At 32.9% G+C, this 16,138-nt stretch overlaps 1 protein-coding gene across 2 annotated transcripts in view; it reads right to left on the reverse strand.

The window, feature by feature from the left end:
- Positions 1 to 16,138, reverse strand: part of LOC117110668 (peroxiredoxin-1-like) — a 20,958-nt gene that overhangs the window by 3,055 nt on the left and 1,765 nt on the right. Inside the window, exons 1-6 of one of the 2 annotated variants that reach the window (XM_033253434.1) lie at positions 15,830 to 15,986; positions 11,348 to 11,484; positions 8,473 to 8,509; positions 3,455 to 3,571; positions 2,527 to 2,649; positions 564 to 694 (exon numbers count right to left, since the gene is read on the reverse strand). In XM_033253434.1, the coding sequence (XP_033109325.1) occupies positions 564 to 694; positions 2,527 to 2,649; positions 3,455 to 3,571; positions 8,473 to 8,509; positions 11,348 to 11,450 (511 nt within the window). In that variant the 5' untranslated portion in view covers positions 11,451 to 11,484; positions 15,830 to 15,986. Of the gene's footprint in view, positions 1 to 563; positions 695 to 2,526; positions 2,650 to 3,454; positions 3,572 to 8,472; positions 8,510 to 11,347; positions 11,485 to 15,829; positions 15,987 to 16,138 lie in introns of those variants that run through there. The other variant, XM_033253433.1, reaches the window with a different exon arrangement.

Genomic DNA, 16,138 nt, shown 5'->3' on the forward strand with positions numbered 1-16,138 from the left:
GCGCCCTGTACGTTGGGCACGAAGTATAGGAAACTTGCATGGTTAAAAAGAAGGGCGCCGCCTACGTTGGGCATGATTCCGCCTCATTTTTGCAATGCGAGAACTCTATCTTGTATTTCTAGTATCTTTGGCTAATATTAATAACTTTTTCCAATATTTACAAAGTACGGAATTTAAATATTGAATTTAATTTTCATCATTGTTTTTAGCTCAACACAAGACACTATACTTAAACATACATTTTATTTTGACTGTATTGTTATTTTATTGACCTTAACATTCCACATGAAAATATGTGTACAGTATTAGCAGTATAGACTGGAGTTCGTATTAATACGTTTATTGGACAGTTTTAAACACTAAAGAAGGTTATGCAATCCACTGAGATTCCAGTTAATGGATTAGCCAAAATTTAATATTAAAATGTACTATTAAAATTATTTTTAAAATATTGGTGCCTTCTTCATATTTACACTATATTTTACATAGAGAGATGATCAATGATAAAAAAGATAAATATACAAATAAATTTCAATCTTATGAAATACAATATTTATCAGTACCTTCTCCATGTTTATCTGTATACTGGAACGCTTTCACAAGTCGTAGTGTCTCATCAACAGATCGTCCTACAGGTAGGTCATTAATAGTTATCTGACGCAAGATTCCCTTGGCGTCAATGATAAATAAACCCCTACAAAATTCAATACATCCAAAAATGTGAATAAATAGTCGATATGTCTGCTACAGTGCAAACAATAGCACTTGAGGCAAATTTATATTTACATACAGGTAATTAACACTTGCAAAAGTCATAATACATTATGAAAAGCATATTTGTATAATAATTAATAACAGAGCATTGTAAAAACAGTAGTATTATCTTATTAGCATCACAATATAGTCATATCCATCACCTTTAGTATGATCAGTACTACCACCATTTTTGTTATAATATAAATCATCCTACTGCTCATCCATCCATCGTCAAGTTACCAAATTTAAAAACATACAGTAAGCTTGAAAAGTGGCCCTTTAATTGTTGTGTGTGTTATATAAAGATTTATAAATACTGTATAATACAGAATTGCTAGCTTAACTGAATTTAGACATTCCTAAATATAAAAAATGTAAAATAAGATAAATGCAGATGAATTTTTCATGTTTGATTCTGCGATAGGTCTGCGAAGTAATATAGTACGTGCCGAAAACATTAGCCTATCCAACACTGCTAGGCTACTGTAGGCCCAGCCTTACCTCGATTTACTGTAGGTTCTGTTATCACACATAAAAATGGCCGACATACTATATTTTCCGTTGCTAGTATTGACACTTGTGAAATATAATATTTCATAGGAATTATTTCATTGTTAAAAAAACTGATTTTGACCGAGATTTTGACACTTAAACAAACATATCTCGGGCCTACTCGATCGATCGCAGTGTGCGGGATATGAAGTACAAAAACTAATCCCATTAGAGAGGGTGCACTTTATTAACTGTATAAAGAATACATACAAGCGAGAACATGCCAGCGGATGCGATCTACAACTTCTGAATTTGCCTAGTAACGAAGAATTCGTCGAGAAAATGGTAATCTAGGAGAAATCTGTATTTCTCTTTTTTTTTTATTCTTTTGCGTAAACTAAAATTTATGCCAATATTTTCCTATGAATTATAATAATTAGAGTAATGCATATGCATTTTTTCTAAAAAAATTCCTTTTTTGGTAAAATTTTGCCAAAAATGGGGCTTCAAAAATATGCATTTCAGATTCCTTCTTGGTACAGTATAAATAATATTATGTTGCAATGACTAGGACTATTTCCAAAAACTTGAATCCACCCCTTCCAAGTACCAATTGAAAATCAAAGAGGCATATTAATACACATACAATGGGAACACCCCTCTCTCAATAAACAACTCTATTTTGATTCAGTTCTTTTTCTCATTTTTTGTCTTTATATTTATTCATGAATTGTTTGGTCAACTCCATCTTTCGATATGGTTCAACAGGCATCTACTGTAAAGTCACATGTCACTATTCCCTTAAGATTGCCTGCATGTAGTCTCCACACTGATGATGTCAGTTGACCATGTTTGTTTGCTTGGGGGCCTAACAATGATGGCAAATTAAATTATGAGCATCATTTATTGTATTGGGAAAGGTTATCAGTTTATTTGCTACTTCACTGACCTTTTGGTGTAAGGAATAAATTTTTCAAAAAAAAAAATAAAAATGATCAGGCATTTTCAAGATGTCGGGCGGGTTGGGCTTAAACAACAAAGCATTTTTAACCCTTACAGTATGATTTCCATCACCAAAATCGTCATCCCTACCACCAAAATCATTATCCCCACCACTAAAATCATCTTCCCACCACCAAAATCATCATCACCACCACCAAAATCATCATTCCCACCACCAAAATCATCAGCACAAACAGTATTTCTGAACTAAGTATTCATCACTACCAATCCATTACTGCCAAGATCATTAGCACAATCATCACCATAGCAACTTGCCTGAATGAAACACCGTCTTCTTCAATGTATACACCATAGTCCTTGGCAATCGAGCAGTTTTTATCTGCTAGTAAAGGAATGTTCATTTTACCAAGTCCACCTTCTTTCCTTGGTGTATTCACCCTGATGGAAGGAATAAAATAATTCACAGGTCATTTCCAGGCTAAAATTTGTCTTGCCATAAACACAGTTGAAGCTATAATCTTGTGAACAGTGTACAATCAGAAATATTCTGCAAGTTTAACATGGAGATCTTAACAAAAGGGCTGCTTAGCGCCTTTTTGGTTCACAGACGTAGCAACAATCCTTGGTGGGTTCAATTTGAGATTTAATGGTTCAGGCATGTTAAAAATTGATTTATAGCACAATTAGTAGAAACTACAATCCTAATATTTCATTTTAGTCTGGCAACCTCAGCGGCATCCCTGCTTTTCCAATTGTTTGAATAATTTTATGCAAATTATTTCCATACTACCCAGGTTTTCCTTGATACTGTATACAGTAGAAGCATTTGAGTCTGTAACATGTACCATGTAATAATTATTTCTTACTTTCTTAATAAGTACCACAAAATGATTTTTAGTACCATTATCATATTATCAGAAGAAATCACTATAAATAGCTGACATACAGTATTTCTATATGGTTATATCCAACTGGTCATTTTTCATTCAACCATGCCCACCTGTGCATTGGAAATTCTTCCTTAACGAAGACATCACTGAATTTTGTTAGTAGTTACTTTGTTTAAATTTTTACTTTATGTGGACTAATATGGTATTGGTTTTTTCCTAATTTCCATTCGTTAATGCCCACTTTACAAACTAGCCCAATGAAGAAAACAAAAAGTACCAGTTGAATTGCCTATTGTCTTCCTACTTTAAAATTTTTCATTATGATATACTACCATATCCACTCTAATACTCACCATGCAAGATGACTAAAGTGAGAATCACAAGAACAAGCAATGACTTCGCAATTGATGTCTTTGAATTCACTGACTCTATCACTAAATGCAATTAGCTCTGTTGGGCAAACAAATGTACTGAAAGAACAAAAACATAAAAAAACCCCATAATTTTGAATTTTGAGGCACAATAGAGCTCATCAATACATCCCATTTTCTGAAAGGAAAAAAAACTACTGTTACAGTATAAGATTTACGGACACCTATACTCATCAGAAACTTAATCTGTTCTCAAATTTCCATTCTTTCCATATTAGCAATTCAACAGGTTGTTGGAAAAGGAATTAAAAATACAAATTGGGCTAATTTTCAGTAACTAACACACATACATTTTTCCATAACTATACCTTAGTGTATGAATCCAAGTTGGATTAAAAATGTCAGTAAAATTGAGCATTTATCCTGATACATCCAACCTAGTAACATACTGTAGGCTGTTCAACAGGGACCTGGGTATGATTCTAATGTAAAATTTGACAATTACGTAATTTTAAGGATACCATACAATATTTGACCTTCAATGACCTTACATGACCCATTTGTGGCAATCTGACCAGGTCAAAAATGATATGATGGTATTCCTCGATCATATAAACATACTCTTAGACATTAGAATTATAGTTCCAAGTGGTTTAGAAGCGGAGATATAGATAAACATAGGTTTATTAGGCGGCCATTTTGAAATCCAAGATGGCCACCATGGATGAGGTGGTTCCTACCAAAAATTGAATGCTATGACCATAAATGGTATGTAGAAAAAAATTGGTGCTTTTGTCCGGAACGTCCACATTAAGTCCAAATATGGCCCTAAGCTGCCGTACTAGGTCTGTAATATGAATAACCATGAAATTGCCCATACTATATATTTGTTTTCCTGCTGTAGGACACTTATGTGCTCTGTTGTTTGATATGTATTTGCATGTTACCACTCTCTTGGTATTAAATTATCAATTTTTTTAAGCGTTTCTGATAGGATACACTTACTGCCAAAAAATAAATCAGGAAATACCTAAAAAATGCAATTTAATTTATGAATAGAATATTTACACAGATTAAATAAGTTAATAAATTCCAAACAAGGAAAACAGACTAAAAAGAAATTTTGCTGATTAGATATAACCACTTTATTACAAAAATCCATAAAGTGATCACCAGATAATTTAAGGGTCTACGCAAAAGAATAATGTAAAGGTAAGACACACTTTACAGTATCTGCAAAAAAAAAAAAAAAAAAAAAAAAAAAAAAAATTATGAATAACACATTTAAAAGGTGATAAATTCCAACCACAAACATATAAAAAAATATCTTGCTGATTTACAGTCATTTATTAAAAAAAAAAAAAACCTTTGATCACCAGCTCATAGAAGGGTCTATGCAAAAGAATACCGTAGTAATCATTTAAATGTATCTACATTGAAAGCGAAAACTTTATTTAACATTGTTAATTGTCAGTTTTAATTTAACTTAATAAATTATTAACTTACATTAGCCAAATCAAAAATTGATTTTGAATTTTTCAATATTTCAGCTCATGACAGACAGTACTGTACACCTTTAACAATTGTAAGATTGGAGTGCATGCACTGTAAGCAATTGTTTTACGAGATACATATTAATATTATGTAAACAAAGCCTTAATTAAAAGCTTAGATGTCGTTGTGGTTAAACAAATTAATGTAAAGGAGGAAACAAAACCTTTTTTTAATACATTTATATAAGCCTATATTTTCTATATTGTGAATTTAATGTCTGTAATATAATACAAATATATTAATTTATATATACAATACAAGATATTTAATCTTTACATACCATATATTAGAATAAACACCTTTGGGTGGTTATTGTTGAGGGAGGCATTTATTCAAGGGAGGCATTTATTTTTTGGGGTGTAAAATGGATAACATACTGTATTCTCAAATAAATGGCACTTACTTTTACTGTAAATGTGGAACTACAAACAGCACATACTGTAATTACTGCGATGTTCATGTGACCATAAAAACTTAAACTGATTACCAACCCAAGTTAGAAAAAATGTAATTCTACGGGGGTCAGAATGTTGCTTCCATTAAATTTGTTTACAATCATTTAGGGGGGGCATTTATTCGAGGGAAAAATTAACACTCAAACAAATATTCGGGGCAGGTAATTATTCCAAATGAGGCTCTAGAGGGAGGTGGCATTTATTCAAATTTTGGCACTTATTTGAATAAATATGGTATTTAACCCATTGTTTAAGCACCCAGCAGTCCAAATTTTAACAGTCCAGTATGTTGTATTGCCGACACTATATTCCTTGATTGCTAGCTTCCAAGTCTTTTCTCATTTTTCCATACTATTCTTTTTAAAAATTCGAAATTTATAGCATATTCTGTTTTATGCCAGCTGCCACAATGCACAGTCTTTTAATGAGCTTTCTGTGTAAAAATATTCGGGAGACAAACTTATGCAGATTGGGCACAACAAATCCTCTTTTTACTGTACACACATGTAAAGTAGCCAAATAATCTGTGGCCATATACTGCTTTTTCTCACGGCCGTTAAAATTCATATTTGTCCACGTTAAATAATATCGAGACAACAGTACATGTGAACTTTCTCTATTACTGATTTTCCCTTTAATTTTCTCATTAAAATTATGTTTACAATTACTGCTGGTCAGGTATCTAGTCACTTCCCTGCAAATCAAATTAGAGTATGCTTGATTATTGTTGCTATAAAATTTTGTCAGGCCCAAACTATTATAATAATGAAAATTAATTGGCGAACTGTAGAGCATCATAGATATCATTCACCATGGAGACACGTTGTACAAACACTATCATTGAGTCTTGACTCAAATATACAAAACAAGTCACTTCCTAGCTTCAACGAAACTAAAAAGTGCAATTCATACTGTTTCCTTTCTTTATTTTGTAGTTACTTAATGCATTTTAAAGCAAAAGCAAACATTATTTTGGAAAGATCTCCAGAATAAAAATGAATTTCTATTTTCTTAGTAAAATTATTCCATCAAAAGCATCTACTGTATATAATGTACTCATAAGACGAGGTTTAAAATAGCAAATTACTATAAAAAAAACGGGGGTCGTCTTTTACGCACGATATACTATTTATGTTCATCTTATGTGAGGATCATCCATAATGTGCGAGATTTATACTACTACAATGAAGATGTTAGTACATTTATGAATGAACGCAACTTTAAATACTGTACAGAGAAGATGTTGATGAACATAATGACTCGTAAAATGGTAATATTTAGAAGATTAGCCTTGTATTTGGCTCCATTTTTAGCCAACTAGATGGAGTATCAGGACCATAAAAAGCACAAAAAAGTAGGAATTTCAAACATGAATTGTTTATGTGGAGATTGCTATTGCGGCCATCTCCTTTGCTATTGCTGTAAAGATCACCATAATTCCCAGCAAACTAAAACCAAATTGATTGGGAATTGAACTTGTGAATTTTGCCTAGGGTTTGTCAATTGCTGCAAACATTGAGATTTTTTGACAAATGTTAGGCCTACATTACTGCAGGTCAATGCACATCTACGGCCTGTTTTAACATGAGAGGTACACATTTTAAGGCTGGTTATAAGTTTACGAAGGAACACATAGATTTCAAATACAATGCTAGGAAAACGCTAGGATAAGTAAATAAACACTATTCTGAACAAATGTATTGACTTTCCTTGCCATCTATTTCTCATGTTAAAAGTGGGTGGTTGTTTTTGTTACCATATAAAACATTACCATCTCCTACAGTATACTTTCACACTGTATGTAATGTTTTCAATGTTACAGCACAGTATACCCAAGTTATATCACATTACTGGCTGTAAACAAACATCGCCGAATTGGTCTTATGTAATTACTGTATACATAGAGCAAAGATAATTACAATTAGCGTGTAATTGGATTTTAGATAAGGGTGCAGGTCATTGCAACTCCTTCTGTTTCTTTGCTCTATGCTGTATACTACATTATGTTATGTACATGATGGTATTAAGGCATGTTTTATTACATTTAATCTTGTCTTACATAATTATTTTAAAATACTGTATATATATTATATTCTGTTGGCAATAATATGGGAGAAAGTCTATGAACTTTTCAACTACTCAACTTCAATGCAGAACAGGAAAATGTCTACAGTATATTTTATATAAAATGTGCTATTCTCTACCTCACTTCCTTAATACTGGAATACTGGTCTGTTTTAATTGGTAATACAGTGAACTTTTTCAGGATTTGACAACTTCCTCAGTTAAGACTGTGTATACAATTCTGGTTCTGTCTAATAGCTCATTTTCTTTTTTTTCTTATATAAATTAAAAAAACATGATAATTCCTTCTTCAAGTTATAGACCAGATAATGTAGATTCACAATATAAATAACTGAGTAGAGTATAGTTTTTAAACACTCTCTTATTAACGAACACGGACTTTTCTTTTCTGCCCTTGTCTGCCCTCTCAAATCCTGACTAGATCCCTAACCATACATACATGTACCATAATGGTTTAAAAATCATTTTGGTACTCCAATCCATTCTTGTTTTTGAACAAATTATACCATAAGATAACCATTTTCTCAAAATATTTAAATGGGGAAAACACTTGGATCATCATATTGGATAACCAACAATCACAAAACGCTACAGTAATAACATTTGCATAAACATTGTGAACGTTGCAATTAGGTTATGTCGGAAAACAACGATAACAAACACTTTACAACAACGTTCTGGCTCTCAAGAGATCAATTCAAATAATATGGCCAGGAAATTAATACTTCTATTAGTTTTGAATGAATATTATTTAGAAAACCATACAATAGGAATATAATATCATATATCTTACAGAATTATACAATACTGTATTCAAATTTTCTTTTAATGTTATTTGTTAAAAAAAATAAATCAGTTAGAATATCAAAATTAACTGTTAGAAGCTAAATGTTATTAAATACTTACAAATCAAGTGGGTAGAAGAAAAATACCAGGTACTTTCCTGCAAGAAAAAATAAATTATTTATAGAGTATTGTAATATTTAAATTTAAAATATTTATACCGCAATATCAAATACTATGATGTGGCACCTTACTTTAATAACAGTTTTAGAGACTCCAGTGTGGAGGTTATTTAAAAGGAAGACACACTGCATTTGAGAGGAGTGCTAATGACACATTTTTATGTAGCAGCAAAACACTAAAACATATGATGTGCTTACACTAGGTCTATTTGACTTGTTAACATTTGTTGCAATGTTAGTACTTATCCGAAGTAAATCGGTTAGTGTCTGGATGATACGAAACTTGTTAACATTTGTTGCAATGTTAGTATTTATCCAAAGTAAATCGGTTAGTGTCTGGATGATACGAAACTTGTTAACATTTGTTGCAATGTTAGTATTTATCCGAAGTAAATCGGTTAGTGTCTGGATGATAACGAAACATCAAGATTTAAGTGTATAATATCTTACTCTCCATAAAGGCTGGCTTTGATGTTTATTTAAAATCTCTCAGAAGTCCAGCGAAGCTTTAAGTTAAATGCTACTTGAATAATATTTGTGTGGCATTTATTACATCATTTATTTGTATAATTCATCAGATTTCACTTTTGATAATTGTGTAGTAATAATAATAATTAGCTTTACGGAAAAACAGTTTCAACAAAAGTTCCTATTCTACAAGTCCATGTACTTTACAGTAACAATCTGTGTAACATTTGATAACAGTTTATACTTTTTATAACAATTATAAAAGCGGCTTTATATTTTTTATATGAATTTGATATTACAACAATGACTACTGTAGAATAAGACGATTAATAAACATTTGAAACAGCACAGTTAGCAATGATTCATTTCTTGTTTAAAAATACAATGCTTCAAATGAGTGCTAGACTCAATATCATACTTTTTTTTTAAATTGATTACTATCTTCCTGTATAATTCTTAAACAATATCTGAAGGTCATTCTTTATTCTCAATGAATGTTGTTTACAATAATTTTCTCTTCAGCAATTACTGAAGCACTTCAAGAATACTGTAATGTAGATAGATGACCATTTTGAGTTAAATGTTCATTACTACCTGTAACCAAGTTTGAAGAGGTTTGTTATACTGTACATTACCGTACTCTGAAGCTGTTAAGGAAATGAGGTTCATGAGGAAATGATCAATAGGTACAGTATTAGATCAAATGACTGCTTAATTCACCTTAACAATAATGCACCACATTTAGCCTAAAGGTAATGAAAACAGTTACTTAGACCTACTCAATTTTCCTATTGTTACTGTATGTCAAAAAAAAAACTAATAATACAAAAAATGACAAAGCACTTTGGATTGCAGATGGAATAAAAATAAGTAATATTAAATTCAGTCAAAAAAAAGCAGCATGATTATTAACACATTTTGTCATTACTGTATACTCCTTTAATTAAAAAATACATAATATAGGTTATTAAAAAATATGGTGTATGATAAAGATATTAAGAGTGTTCAGTATTTTGATATTCAAGATCATTACTGATGTATGATGATTAACTATTAAATTTAATTACAATGAAAAAGTATTTAAAATACAAGGTTTGGTACTTAATAAAGTAAAGGTGGTATGACTGATGAATTGAAGTATAATAATGATGGTAATGATGATGATGATCATTATGATGATGACGAGGATGATGATAATGATGGTGGTGGTAATTTAGTGATTGTTGACAATGCTTAAATTAACTGATAATTAAGATCACGATGATGGTGGTGGCGATGACGATGATTGAAGATGATAATTGAAAATGATGATGATGGTATAACTGTATCATGATCATGGTAAAAAACTTTTAGTTCTCAATACATGGTTAAAGAGTAAAATGAGAGCTATAAAATGGTAAAAGAATCATTTAAATCTGACATTTCGTTATGAAGTTACAGGAGTTTAAACATACAGCTGTTTAAAGAACAATGTTGGAGAAATCAGCCTTTTAAGTTTATGATTTCGGGCATTTCTCAGGCAGAAACCATTACCAAATCGTTAAAAATTGTTGTTTCAGTTAAAATGGGGAAAATAACAGCATGCATAAGATATACAGTATAAAGGTACAGTTTAGCGTGCAATGAAATAGATTTCAACAATTTTGACATTGCAGCATGTTTTGTCCATTATCTCTGAAACAGGAGTAACTGGTTTGGCTTGTCTTATGCCACAAATGGTGATTACTGTTGTCTGTACAGTTGTTAACACACTGCCTGCCAAAGACGGAGATCTCCGTGTTTGGTAACGCAAATCTTGACCGCCAAACATGGAGATCTCCGTGTTTCAGGATTTTTTTACGGAATCCAATAGATGGGGTAATTACCGATATGTACTAATAATTTGAACACTATATTCAGTCTGGACCGTGAGTATTTCACTATTTATTTATCTACATTAACATAGAGCAGTATTGATTTACTTTCATGATCGCGATTATCTTCATTGTGCGAAATTGCATAAATCTCCAAAAGTGAGTCATTTTCCTTTTACTGTTACAGGTCAGATTGTGATTTACCATTGTAAAGCTAAAATGTTTTTGGTTCTTGTAGTATTCACTACATGTCAATCTAATCACATACAACTCTCATCGAGCTTCGGAAAAGTGTAAAAATTTGCTAAAAAGTCTGGCGGTGGCTGCTACTACTTTTTCAAACCCCTGGTGGTCAGAGTGTTAAGGTGATGATGCTGCTGATCATAAGATCTACATTACTGTATAATAATAAATGATAATGATGATCTAAAGTGTTGATATAGTTTAAATAGGATTTCCACATGCTACTGCAAAATCAATATGTAAATTTAATACCTTTATAATCAGACAGATTAATTTCCTTGAAGTCATTATTTGCAACAGCAGTTCCACTGAAGTATGGAGCTGGTTTGGTGATCTGGCATTTCCCTGACGACATTTTGATTAAATATTTTGTTTTTAAAAATACTGGTCTGAAAAAAAAATATGAAAGAGATGGATTTGAATGCTATGTGCAAAAGATGGTAATACACTTACAGCTGTAAAAGCACACAAGACAGCAGTACAGTAGGCCTACAGTGCGGTGTACTTACTAAAAACAACTTGCAAAATCAATATTTGAACGGACAGATGCTTTTACTCTGCTTGAGTAAATTTCAAACTCCTCAAACTTATTTATTTGAACATTTTATCGTAAAATAACTTAAATCGATAAGCCTTGGTAAAAATTTCTAATAAAATTTTTGACCAGTTAGATTGAAAATGAAGTGAAAAAACAGATGGAAGAGTTGAACATGTTTGCATAGCCTCATCATTCGTCACAACTCTCTAGCCCTAGACTAGAGAGTCATGAATACAAACAACGTTCTTCTGACACATTGGCATCTTATCCCACAATTAGGAATTTAGGTTTGTCCATATTTCACATCCAGAAATTGCAACAAAAATGTGTGCTTCTAAATGAACACGCGCCTAAGACAGCGCTGGATGTGGCGAGTCCCGTGAGCGATTGGCCTACACGTGAGAAATAGTAAACATTAATAATCAACGACGCGACTGCCCCCGACGGAAACATCACATCTGCGTTTAACTCACACAGACCCGACGCTACAACAAATCGCATTGGGCTGTGTCGTACGACGCTGTCTGAGTTGGCCCTTAGAAGGCCTCTCAAAACTCTTTAAAAAAATATTTTAGTCTGAATGGAAATTTAAATCAAATCAACCTTTGTCTTATGAATCTATGAATCATAGACATTGTTATAAAATCTATCTTTATGCTATTAAACTTCATTTACATTTTAGCATACAGTAGCTCTTTGGCCAATGTTTACAAATTCCAAAATGGCGATGTCATTTTTGGTGAATAATTTCTATTGCAATTGCACAAAATGTGATGTTAAAAAAAAGGTCTTCCGTTTTTTTTAAAAATTAAAATGTTATTGTTAATTATTTACTATATCATACAGTATAGGGGATTTAAGTATACTTTAACAATACTTAATGATTTACTGTACTGTATGTTATCTGTAATGTCTGTATATCATAGAGGATTTTTTTTTACGTACATGAACAACTCAGTAATTTAGTTTCTACATCAGTGCCATGAATTATTTTATTTACTTATATTTGTTCAATAAAATATACCAAAATATACAAGGACTATATGCTTAATCTATACAACTCATTGAAGTTAACCATTTATAAAAATGATAACAGATCTGAATTGTTTATTATAAAAACCTTCCATAATCTCAATTCCTAATGTAAAAAAATCCATAAATGATTTTTTTTTTTATTGTACAGTACGGCAGCTACGGTTAGCAGGATCCGGATCATGCTAACCATTAGCTGCTGTGCGTCCACGCGAGAAAATCCCAATCCGGATACCAACAATATGATGATCGAATCACTGGCCAATAAGAAACTGGAAATTGTAAACGCGTATGTGTGATTGGTTGATGATATAAACGCCCTCAATTTGCTAACAGATAGCGCTTGTTAACCGTTAGCGTATACGGATACTGATAACGGTTAGCGCTAACCGATCGAGCGTTCTCTGGCAGGTGCTAACGGTTAGCGCTAACGGTTAGCTCCCGATCCAGATACTAGGGCTCTCGTGAGAACCAGGCTATAATGTTTTTCTTGTGCATTCTGCACATGCCTAATGCAGCAGTACTGTATATCAAGAAAATAAATCCTCATGAACATGGGCACTACAGTAACACCAGAAAAATGCAGTTAAACAATTTGATATTCAATTCTACTAAAATGTTTTTATTTTTACTTGCTTGATGGCAGTCAGTTCACCTTCAAGTTGTTTATGCTGTGGTTAATTATTAATTATGCTGATGGCTACAGAAACTAGACTAATTGAAAACTGAAGAATATTTAATAGCAACCACATAATTGCCTTCCTTTGCCATTCTTTCTGTTTCTATGAAGGTTGATCAGCATGTTGGAATTGCAATTATTGAATTCGATATCATACTGTATATCTATGATGATGAGTATATTTTCTGATTATTTTTCCCTGTGAAATCCTGTTGCACAAACATTTTAAACTCATCAGCCTTGAATTACTATCAGATTCAGAGCATTGCTTTTACAGTACATATCACACAATATGCAAAACTCTTCTCTCTACAAAAACAGGCATACTGACATGCATGGAACACAATCACTTATTAATAAGAATTACAATTACAATAGATAAATAGTAAGTTATTTAATATAAGTAATTTAATCAATAATATATAACTAAATTAATTAATTAAATAAAACATCTTTACATTTTGTCTACTGGTATTAAAACTCGAAACAATGTTTAGAATTATTAAAAAGAAAAACTGTCATTCCCCCAAAAAACCAAAGCAGCATTACAATTTGCATACAGTATCAGTGAAAGCTAGTTTTATTCATGTGATATCGTGACGTGTGTCTTATAATATTGAGAGCGCAATTATGCTACAGTTACTGTAGTGCTATGTATTTGTTTCATTTTAGGCTAGACCTTTTTATGCCTTGTTTTGCGAACCCGCCGACTGCAAATATTGATTATTTCAAATAAAAATAAAATTTTATTTTTAGCCAATTATCCCATCCGTCGCTACAAAAAAGTGGAAATTTCAGAAAAAAATAAAAGTTTTTCTTTAATTTTATTGCGCCCTCCGCTACCTTGAAATCTCCAAAAATAAGATATGTATATTTCTTCCTAATTACATAAATTTGAAGCATTTAACCATCCTATTTTACATTCACTAATAACATTATATTTTTAATTTCTCCTCCGTCTGGATTTTTTTGGCAAAACTAATTGCTAAGAAAACAAAAGTTTATTTTAATTTAACTTCATTTCTTTAGGCACGAGCGCCAGTAAGTTAACATAATGACTGTACTACGTGGCATATCCATTTAACAACAGGGGACATAATGGACCAGTACACCGGGGTAAAACCCTACTCTTCTCGAAGGATGTACTGGGTTCTTTAAAGTGCACACGAGCCAATGCGTACACTGGGCCTACGGTTTAAAGCCCTTATCCAAGAAGACTTGTTCCACTACCGGAACCATTAAGTGAGCTGTTCGAACCAACGCGGATAATCCGATATTAGAGCTGAAGGTTGTGGTGCCCCCGACTTAACTGCTCGGCCAATCAGGAATCAATTTTTATTCTGCCCTCCTTCGATGATGTTTAAAAAAAAAATAAGTATGCGAAACATTGAGGAATAAAATAAGTCTCGTCTTTAAAGGGTGTAACGTATGTAATGTAATCTAATCATAGTACAGTAGGCCTACTTTAATGATACGAAATGTTTTTAGTGCCAATATGCGAGTCTCCAAGAGCTTAAATACATTTATTTTGTCTTTGGATCAGGCCCTGGAAGATGTGCATAAAGCTGCTTCAGTTTGTAAAGTATCCGAACGGTAATCGGAAGGTCTTGGGTTCCAATCCTGATGGGGTCATACGTTTTTCTCAAATATAGAGTATATTTTATCGAGGGTTAAGCCAGAAAAACGAAAGAGACTGTCAAAATGGAAGACGAAAAACTTGTCGCGGGGCCACGCCCCACCTCAAACAGGAAAAATAAATGGAGTAGGTAGATGTGAGAGGTGATGACTGTTTCAGTTTCAGACAGCTAAGAAAATTCAGTACATCTCTGGCATCACTGGAGCATCTTTGTAAAGTACGTTTATGGGAAACAGCAGCATATTCATATGTATTGCTGTTGATAGAACTCAATCGTTCATTAGTTTAATTTCAAGGTCATCATGGGAGATCTTCCTTTAGGCAGCTGATGCTCTCTCAAACCAGGGACACCTCCGGAGTATTCGTAGATTTCATGTACATTTGTGTGTTGTTGCTGATTTGCTAGTGGGTCTCCAAGCTCTCTGTTTGTTGGGGAGACTGCACTAACCTTGAGTCTGTTGAGGTTAACCCAAGTCTTTACTACAACCTTTCAAGTTACAGAAAGGGCAGTCAACAAACTGCTTAATGTACAAAGTTCATTGCTTGGACCATTAGTCTTTGATCCTAGACCTACATTTTTCATTAATAATTTCTATTGCCTAAACCTAGCATAGGCCTAGGCCAGGCATACTTCCACAGCTCTAGCGTATATTCTAGGATTAGGCTAGACAGGCTAGGCCTAATAAATAGGAAGTCCTTTACTCTTCTTAGGGATGCATTCAGAGGCCTAGAGTAGGCTATGCCTAGCTCGCCGGTTCCACCTGAACTGAAGAATTAGAAACCGGCGTCTTTTGACTACCAGCGATACAGCAGTAAAAATGCAGTTGAATAAACAATTTAGTGACTTACCAAAAACAATGTTATACTCTTTTGATCAAAAGTCTTTTACAAGCAAACGCTGTGTGCACTGATCACTGTACTAAATAAATTACTAAAAAATCTCAACAAGAAGATTTGCTTACCGCGTCAATAACCATGCATCAGCATGCCTCCTTCTCTGCCGCCGTCCGTTTATTGGCTAAGACTTACGCCCCTGTCTCTTATACACATCTAGATGTGTATAAGAGACAGTGCTAACGGTTAGCGCTAACGGTTAGCTCCCGATCCGGATACTAGGGCTCTCGTGAGAACCAGGCTTAAGTCTTTAGTTGTGTACAG

Source organism: Anneissia japonica, unplaced genomic scaffold, assembly GCF_011630105.1.
Source record: "Anneissia japonica isolate Jap-2015-1 unplaced genomic scaffold, ASM1163010v1 scaffold287587_len645178_cov120, whole genome shotgun sequence".
Lineage (NCBI taxonomy): Eukaryota > Metazoa > Echinodermata > Crinoidea > Comatulida > Comatulidae > Anneissia > Anneissia japonica.